This window comes from Enhydra lutris, unplaced genomic scaffold, assembly GCF_002288905.1.
Source record: "Enhydra lutris kenyoni isolate GAN:26980312 unplaced genomic scaffold, ASM228890v2 scaffoldscaffold25, whole genome shotgun sequence".
Classification (NCBI taxonomy): domain Eukaryota; kingdom Metazoa; phylum Chordata; class Mammalia; order Carnivora; family Mustelidae; genus Enhydra; species Enhydra lutris.
Genome location: NW_019154109.1, coordinates 6,120,219 through 6,129,992, shown reverse-complemented (window position 1 = coordinate 6,129,992; position 9,774 = coordinate 6,120,219). Strand labels below are relative to the sequence as shown.

Below are 9,774 nucleotides of genomic sequence, written 5' to 3'. Positions count from 1 at the left end.
GAGTGAGTGGGGGTGGGGGTGGGACTCTTTTTCCTCGCCGTGGCGGCGGAGGCGCACGGCGTGTGTTAGCTGCAAGACGTCGTCGGAGGAAGGCTGAAAAAGCCCAAGGTGCTGCCGTTGCTAATACAAGTCGGATTTGCTGTCGTCGGAGCCGCGTCTGTACACGTCTCGGACCGAGCGCAGCCTGCTGCCGCGGTCCCGGAGCCCAGCAGGTCCTCACCCGTCTCCGACCCGCGGTGATGGAGCCGGCCACCGCGCTGCCCCCGGGCCCGCGCCCGGCGCTGCCCCTCGGGGGCCCGGGCCCGCTGGGCGAGTTCCTGCCACCCCCCGAGTGCCCGGTCTTCGAGCCTAGCTGGGAAGAGTTCGCGGACCCCTTCGCTTTCATCCACAAGATCCGGCCCATAGCCGAGCAGACTGGGATCTGTAAGGTGCGGCCGCCGCCGGTGAGTCACGCCGGCACCCCGGATCCTGCTTGCGGCTGGGGGAGGGAGCGGGGACTCGAGGTCCGGGGAGGCCCGAAAGGCGGCAGGGCGGGGAGCGGGGTCGCCCTAGAGGCCGCGTCAAGTTTGGGGCTGCCCCAGGGTCGGAGTTGAGGCCGGGGGAGGAGGACGGGGATTCTCCAGGGTTGGAGAAGAGGAGCGTGGGAGAGCGGGCGCTTCGGTGGTGCCACCCCGAGGGCCCGGGCGACGCGCGGCCGGGGCGGACGGGTGTGCAGCTCGGCCCGGGGTTCGGGTTCGGTTCCGGATAGAGTGGCGGCCGGGGTGGGCGCGGGGGTGCTTCCTGCCGGAGGCCGGCGGCGTCGCGGGCGAGGAGGGCGGGCGCCGGGCCCGGCGCGGCTCCGCGGGCTGGGGCTCGCCTCCTCCCCCGGGGTGCGGGGGTGTGTGCTGGGTGGGGGTGGGGGACTTGCGAGTTGTCGTGCGCGGAGGAAAGTTTTCAATATGGCGGCGGGAGCCCCTGGTCCTTTGTGTGGTGGCGGCGTCGGCCCGGAGCGGCCCTCACCTGGGCGCCCCACCCTGCAGGCGGGGGCACCCCCATGCCCCCCCGGGCCCTGGGCCTCCTGCTGTCCCCCGGGCCGAGCTCGAGGAGGGGGCGTCCAGCGCTGCCGGGGGGCGGGGAGGAGCCGCGGGGCCGGCCCCGGAGCCGAGGTGGTGTTGTGGGGGGCGTAAGTGTGTGTGGGGGCGCTTGGGGCGCAGGACCCGCGGCTGAGGGCCGGGTGCCCGCCCGCGCGCCCGGCTGCGCACACACCCGACTTTGTGCCGGGCCGCTCGGCTCCCCGGGGAGGTCTGGGCTGTGTCGTTGGGGTGGGGGCGAGGTCGTGCAGTAGGGGGACGTGTCAGACCAGAAGACCTCCGGAGGCTTCACGCGCACTTCCCGCGCCCCGCAACCCGCGGAGGTTGAAATGCAGCCCCACTTCAGCCCTCTGAGCCCCGTTTAAAGCGCTTCGGGCCTGGGGGCTGTGTGTGTGAGGGGTGGGGTGTTGCTGAAGTCATCCCTAACGGCTCCAACGTTCGCTGAGCAGAGCCCGGCCAGTCCTTCCTTGTCCCCCACCCCCGCCTCCACCCCCAACCCCACCCCCACCCCCACCCCCACCCCCACCCGGAACTGGGTGCGCGCCTACACCCCTGTTTTTTTGCCCACCTTGCGGATGGTCCGAGTCCGAGTTGGCCTGAACCGTTGGGATGGGCCTGGACGGGCTGGAACCGTTGGGAAGGATGTTTAACTGCTTTTCCTACAGTTGAAGAATCTTCTCCCCATTATCCTCCCCAGCCCCCACCCTACCCCCGCTCCCACACCCGCTGGAGGAAGATTCCGCCCCCCTCCATCCCTTTCTTTCTTAAGCTTGCTCTTTGTAATGACATTTGGAGTTGCAGGGGTTCTGTATGTAATCCTTCTGGTTTGGAAAGGCAGTTTTGAGGGAGATCTCTGTATGTCTCCTTTCTCGGGTCTCCCATCTCCTTCCCCCCCCAAATTAAAACAGACACCACACTTTGGTTTTTCTTGGACAAGTTTGAGGATGGAGATGAGACCTATGCTTCAGAAAATTACTGCTCAGCTAGAATGGGGGAAATGTTTGAAAATAGAACCATTTGTTTCAAGAAGTGGATAAGGTTGGTTCTTGTTGCTTAAGGGAAGTGTATTTCTTCTAGAGTGCAGAGGCCTGCAGAAGTTATAGCCGGGGCTTATTAGAGCTAAGGTTTTAATTCTTGAAGAATAGGTCATGTTTCAAACATTTAGCAGTTTGGCTTTATGTCATATGCTAGGGAGGGTGAATGTGAGTATTGTTCATTTGCATTAATGAGACTTTATTCAGAAATCCGGCAACTTGATTAAGTTCTTGGTAACCAAAATGTGTGGAGTCGGGTTCCTAGGAGTGAGAGTTGTCCTCCATGTTGGTATTGTGGTATACTAGGGCTGGGGTAAGCCCTTTATTTTACTTTATTATTCTGTGCCTTTTACAGAACCCTTTCCCAGAAAGATAGTGTTGGCTCTGGTTAGGTTTGGCTACCCATTTCTTCATCTTAGCTAGGGTATTAATGGTAAGCTTTGCAAAATGTGTGATCATACTGCCTTTTCCCATTCTGAATGCCAGACAGACATGATGGCCACCATTTTGTAATGAGAGTAGTACATTCTACAGCCTGAGAAAGAGTGTTAAGTAGGCACAAATAATCTACAAACATAACCAGTGCTCTGTTTTGGAGACCTCCTTTGTGTGAGGGGGGGCTTTCTTCCTCCTTTGTTTAACAAACTCCTGTGTCAAATGGAAAGAGTTTGTTGTTGATATAACCACAAAAAGGGAAATCTTTCCAGAAGTTGTAGCTCTTGAAGAAGGGTCTTGTTGGAACAAAGGTTTCTTAAGGATGTAAACAGTCTTTGTTTTAGAAACTGTTCTGTTTTAGAAAGCTGTGAACAAGTGGTTTCATATAGTTGAAATAAAGCAACAAAAAACCCAAGAGAGATGAAATATTGTCCCTGGTATAGCTATATAATGCCTGTGTTTCTAGATGGTTTTTGTTCTCTAGTTTTTTGGAATACAAGTGGCTGTATTAACATGGAGATTGGGTCTGTTGGTATTTGTTGTTGGGAGAGTAGGGGAAGAATTATAAAGCATTTCTGTTTCCTTTTGTTCTTATCTTTATATCTTTAATTAATATTACTTACACAGTTTCAGTTTATAGCTGCATTCTGTGATGGTCCTAAACTGTTTTGCTTCTGAAAACTTGAGGTTCACAGAAATTTGTGAAATTTTAATAAATGTGATAAAAGGTAATAAATTAAGAAGACCGTTAAATTCTGAGTTAAAAGTTTAAAGAAGGAAATAAATGTCTCTCAAATGACGTATGTAGGATAACAAGGCTTATTTCCTGGGCTTCAATTTTTTTAACTTTACAATTAATCTGACTTCTGGTTTTGCTACCTGCAAAATGCACATTTTCATTTCCTCGATGTGCTTAGATGTCTTTTTAAGGGCAGATTTTCCATGTTGCTTTGTGGTATTTGGAAGTGATTAATTTTAGGAGTGTTAACTGTTAAGCAAAAAATAGGTTGGCTGCTCAATGATACTTATTGAGTCTCCCAAGTTTGATTGGAATATATTTGATGGCTTTAATAACTTTCTTAGTTGTCCTCAAATGTCTAACATTTGGCCATAGATAGTCAGATTCCACATATTTTTTTGGCAGTGTCCAAAAATCAGGGATTTAAATCAAACCCCAGATGGCACAATGGACACATTTTTTTTTTTCAACTTTAACTTCCTGTGGGTCATTAGTTTGATCCCGTCCTCTTTATAGGCAAAGTGTAAAACTTTCGAGTATTTTAATGCAGTCAGCATCTTTGAGTGAGCCTGCTGGTTCTACCATTAGGAGCAGGGAGGAACTTAAATACACTTTTCTTTGTATGGTTAGAGGTGTTAATGATATGGAGCTCATTTACTCTCATTCCAACCTATCAATCTCCCTAATTTTAGGTTTGATTGACTTTGGCCTAACCCTCTCTGTTGTTTTCCCAGTTCCTTTGGTGTCTCGGAATTTTTCTCTGGTTGGGATTCTTTAGCCACCTTAGTCCCCTTTACCATTTGGAGAAAAAGCTTATCAATAAAAACATCCTTGAGTGAAAGAAAAACTTATAATTACTTTTTAAAAAATAACAGCTTTATTGAGATATAATTCATATATACCATGTAATTCATCAACTTAAAATGTAACACATAGTAGTTTTAAATAGTTTCAGGGCTGTAAGACCATCATCACAATCAGTGTTAGAACATTTTCATCACTCCCAAAAGAAACCCTGTTGCCCACTTGTAACTGCCTTTCAAGACAAATTTAGGACTGTGCTGCTCAGAAGAAAAACTTTTTTTCTCACTTAGTAGACTGGATTAAGTCCTTCAGGTAGTTTGAAAGTGACTGCCTTAACAACATAAAAACAAACTTCATTTGTTATTAGTCTTTGAATGGGTGTTTAGCTGAATTTGACTTTGCTAGTAGTAAATTGGTCACACGGGGAGCCACGAACCTATCCACCTAGCTGTGACGTTTAGTGAACTGATCAACAAAATTTATAGATTTTTAGAATAGAATGTGAGCGGTGTTACAAATACATGAGCCAGCTCAGCTTAAGATTCATACCCCACTGGAAAAATTTCCTTACCATTTATTATAGGATTTGTTTAAACATGCAACCTAAACCTTTTTCAAGAGCAAAATGAACTGAGAATTGCCTTTGAAAAGTGTTAATGTTGTGTTAAAGCTGGGGTTAAAGCTTTCATTATTGAGATATACTGATAAGAAAAAATTTGGAAAAATTTATTTAGCCCTCAATTTCAATTTTTGTCTCTGAGGTACTTAATTTTCTTTATGATGTGTTAGCCTAAGTTTAAGAGTATTTCAGTTTGATCAGCAGAACTTAATTATTTGTTTAATTTGAGGGACAGAAAGTTCAGGATGTTTAGGATACTTTAATATGCAGATAGAAATCTTCCAGGGAGAGAATTTTCTTTCAGAAAGGAAAAAAAGGGGCGCCTGGGTAGCTCAGTCTTTAAGCATTTGCCTTTGGTTCAGGCCATGATCCTAGGGTCCTGGGATGGACCCCCGCATCACACTTCTTGCTCAGCACGGAGCCAGCTTCTCCCTCTCACTCTACCTGCTTGTGTTCCCTCTCTTGCTCGCTCTCTCTCTCTCTGTCAAATGAATTCTTAAAAAAAAAAAAAAAAAAGTGGGGGGGGCACCTGCGTGGCTCAGTGGGTTAAGCCTCTGCCTTCGGCTAAGGTCATGGTCCCAGGGTCCTGGCATCCGAGCTGAGCCCTGCATTGGGCTCTCTGCTCAGCAGGGAGCCTGCTTCCTCCTCTCTCTCTGCCTGCCTCTCTGTCTACTTCTGATCTCTGTCTGTCAAATAAATAAATAAAATCTTAAAAAAAATATCATTGCAAACTACTGGATAAAAAAAATTGAATCTGGTTTATGTGCTGTAAATGGGATATTTTTCTAGACTTTTGTAACTTCTTGTTTTAATTGGACCACATTAGAAGTTGGCTATAGAAAGGGATAAAGGGAGAACTTATGTACGCCCCCCACCATGAAAGTGCTAATTAGGTTCCTGGATTTTGGTTCCAGGAAGCCTACTTGTGTTACCTCTTTCCAAAGGCTATATAAAGGCTATATATAGGTTTAAAAAACCAGGAACCTAGAAAATCCTTGCTTTCCTTGTTGTACAGACCTTTCAGCTTGATTTGTGTTGAGTTAGTAGTGTGATTTTTTTTTCCTTTCTAAGAGAATTAGACATTCTGTAGAGATACTAATATACCTGTTTAAAGTGTAGAACAACCTCAAAAAAAACTTTTTTTTAAACCAATCTCAAAAAAAAAAAAAAAGGTTAAGTGGGATAAATGTTGGGAATTGAAAGGCTGTCTGTACTTTTCTTTCTGAAATTCTAAGTTTGAGTCACTTGAAGAGGCATTATCAGAGGCTAACTGATGAGTTTAGGGTAAGTGGGTGAGTAGAGTGGTACTTTGGGAAAACCTAACACTCGGGCTTCTCCCATTTTGTTTTATATTAAAGTTGAGAGGGGTGCCTGGGTGGTTCAGATGGTTAAGCGGCTGTTTTGGGATTAGGGTCCTGGGGTGGTGGAGCCCGCTTCTCTCTCTCCCTTTGCTGTTCTCCCTGCTTGTGTGCGCGCTCTCTGTCTCTCTCTCTGAAATAAAATCTTTTAAAAATATAAAGTTTGAGGAACTTATGACTGGATTTTAAAATGTAATTTGTGAGAAACTTGTTGGAGACATGAGAATTGTATGCAGCATACCGAGGACTTTTTTGTTAACTGCTGTGTCTTAGCATGGAAAAAAGTTAAATGAGATGCTACCTTCATACCTCCAAAAATTCTTCCAAAAGTGCTGCTTTTTCTGTCATTAACTATTATATGATTTCTGTGGTGAATGTGCTTTTTATACAGTCCCGTGTTTATGAACCAGAGTAATGAGGAAAAGCCGCCACCAGGGCACTGAGACATTTCTGTTCCGTAATTGTGCCATGTTTGGAATCTGACTAAATGCATTCTTAAAAGCCCCCCCCCCCCCTTTTTTTAAACATTTCATTGTAGACCATTCCTCTTAAAGTTTCTATCATTGCCTTATACCTTAGACACTGTCTAGAGTCATCCCATCTGGTTTTGTTTTTGTTTTTGTTTTTCTCATTTACCTTTCTTTCTGGACAGAAAGATTACTTTGTTTTGCCAGAGCTATCACTTCCAGTGTATAAAGTCAAAGATTTTTATTATGAAAATACTCAACCATACACAAAAGCACAGAGAATGTAGTCCCTTTTAGCTATTTTCCTGGATATAGAAGAGCAGAAAGCAGATTAGTAGCATTGGGATTGAGAGTAAGCTAGTGCCTTCAGTTAGTTATAAAGAACAATTTTTGCTTACGTTTTGTCTTATAAAGGGTGTGAGTGAGATTTGGGCAGTTAGGAATGGGGTTTCTAACCTTTAGTGAGTGATGGTTTCTTTACCCAATTAGAATGGGGATCGTATTTCTCAATTTTTTTTTTTAAGATTTTATTTTTAAGTAATCTCTGTATTCAATGTGGGTTTTGAACCTACAACCTAGAGATCAAGACTCTCTCACGCTCCACTGACTGAGCCAGCCAGGCACCCTGCATTTCTCAGTTTTAAGCAGTGGCTTTGTTGCTTTATTACACATTATTGGAACCTATGCAGAAATTTGACCATCTTCGGTCAACTCTTGGCACCCAGAAGTGTGGTGGTGGTGGTGGTTGAAGTAGGTTGGAGTAGGTTGGAGGCATGCTCTGCAAGCATCCTTCCATTCTCTCCCTGTCCATTTCTGTCTGCCAGGCTAGCTCAACTGTTCTCTCCCTCGGGGGACAAACGGTGGCAGTGTAGCTACTTCCTTATAACATGGCTTGGGATAGGCATGTTTAAAATACTATTTGCACCAATTAACAATTGCTGTAGGGGAAAAGAATCTGAAATTTCTCCTGGAAAAGGAGTTTTAAGAACATGAGAATCAAAGGGGGCTAATGAGTTGTTGCTTAGGCTGTTAGGTTCACTTTTCTGGGAAGAGGGGTAGTTTGGCCTTCAGCCTTGGTGCAGTTTCTGTTTCAGGAGAATTGCTGATAAACATTTCTGTGGTGTCAAAAGTTGAAAAGGCACAGTATGGAAATCAGGTCATTGAAAAATATTTTCTGTCAGTAAGCCCTTAAAATTTAATTGCTTTCCCCACCAAAATAATAACTTAATTTCTCAGTAGGAAACTAGTTAAACAACACCAGGCAGAAGATCACATAATGAATGCTTGTATTTATTTATTTATTTATTTATTTATTTATAAAGATTTTATTTATTTGACAGAGATCACAAGTAGGCATAGAGGCAGGCAGAGCGAGAGAGGGAAGCAGGGGAGCAGAGATCCTGATGCGGCGCCCGATCCCAGGACCCTGAGACCATGACCTAGGCCGAAGTTGAGCCACCCAGGTGTCCCATGAATGGTTTTTTAGAACTTACTGATTTCATTTCACTTGGTAATGTGTTATTTTACAATAGATGTAAAATTTAAGGAATATTTTGCATGGGTAAAAGTAAGCTTTATCAAGGGGAGTGTATGTGGAATTTTTTTTTTTTTTAGGACGATTTTATTTTTTTGACAGAGAAAGACACAGAGTAGGAACACAAGCAGGGGGAGTGGGAGAGGGAGAAGCAGACTTTTTGCTGAGCAGAGGCTTGACCTTAGGAACCTGGGATCATGACCTGAGCCAAAGGCAGAGGCCCAACTACTGAGACACCCAGCGCCCCTGGATTATTATTTTTTAAGTCTGTTCCTTTATTTTTTTAAAAGATTTTATTTATTTGAGAGAGAGAGAGTGTGTGTGAGAACGAGCAGGGGAGGGGCAGAGAGAGAGGGAAAAGCAGACTCCCTACTGAGCAGGGAGCCCAACTGGGGCTTGATACCAGGAATCCAGGACCATGGCACTTAACCAAATGAGCCACCCAGGAGCCCCTAAAGTCTGTTCCTTTATTATGTAAAAGAAGGAGTTGCGTGTTTCTAGATTTTAGAGCATAGGTGGGTAGAGTTCTGAGTCTAATTCTGTCATGACCTTGGACAATGTCATTTTTCTCCAATGTATGCCTTCTCATCTGCTTTAAGGGGATCTGACACTGACCTAGGGCTGCTGTCCAGATTAATTAATTGATGGATTGCAAGGAGCTTAAATCCTAAAGCTTTATTTGTTCACTGCTAGGAAGAGTCTGGGAACAGATTTAGTGAGGCAAGAGTTAGTACAAATATGTATCCCTCCTGTTCCCCTACAGTGAAAGGATTTTTAAAAAGTGAAACTTGAAAAGTAAAAAACTCAGCATCAAAACTACGATGTACAGGATGTAATTCTTCTTTTGGTCTAGATGAAGCTTGTCTATTCCTAGATATTTTTTAAAATTAGGTTAAAATTAGATTAAAATCTTTTTTTAGGGGCGCTTGGGTGGCTCAGTGGGTTAAAGCCTCTGCCTTTGGCTCAGGTCATGATCCCACAGTCCTGGGATCGAGCCCCACATCGGGCTCTCTGCTCAACAGGGAGCCTGTTTCCTCCTCTCTCTGCCTGCTTCTCTGCCTACTTGTAATTTTTGTCTGTCAAATAAATGAATGAATAAAATCTTTAAAAAAAAATAAATACAATCTTTAAGTAGAGCTGTTATAAACTATTTCAGAAAATTTGCAGGTGTATATGTTATGTGTGTCTTGTGTAGTGTGCATATCCAGGCAAGAGTTCTTATTAGGTGAGCTTTGTGTTAAGAAATGTTTAAAATCATTTAAATCTCTCCTAGTATGAGATGGCTGTGATGCTGTCAAAGCCCTGTAAATGGAGGGCTTTTATCTTACCTAACAATTTAAATAATCCCAGTTTTTCCTAAGTAGGAAATTGAGTTATTAGATTGAGTCTTTAATGTAATATTCCACAGTAATTCTTTTTGTAAAATGGGGAGAAAAGTAAAAGGCGGCAGGGAAGATGTTTGTTTTGATCCTCAGGACAGAGCCAGATTGTATTTTTTTCCTTAGTAACAATTAGGCAAACTTAAAACAAAACAAAACAAAAAAATAAGCTGCTGAGAATTCCCATACAAACCTGGATTCCCCAGTTTTTTGTCCGGATGTATCTTGTTATTGGACCTCATAACATTGTCTCTTACATAGACCCATATGTACTGTTTGTACTAGTGCTTTTTTTTTTTTTTTTTTTTTTTTTTTTTTTTTTTTTTTTGGGGAGG

At 44.4% G+C, this 9,774-nt stretch overlaps 1 protein-coding gene across 2 annotated transcripts in view; it reads left to right on the top strand.

Moving 5' to 3' along the window:
• The first annotated feature begins 239 nt into the window (after positions 1–239).
• Positions 240–9,774, top strand: part of LOC111150998 (lysine demethylase 5B) — an 88,904-nt gene continuing 79,369 nt past the window's right edge. For both annotated transcript variants that reach the window (XM_022508684.1, XM_022508685.1), the window contains exon 1: positions 240–443. In XM_022508684.1, the coding sequence (XP_022364392.1) occupies positions 240–443 (204 nt within the window). The remainder of the gene's footprint in view (positions 444–9,774) is intronic.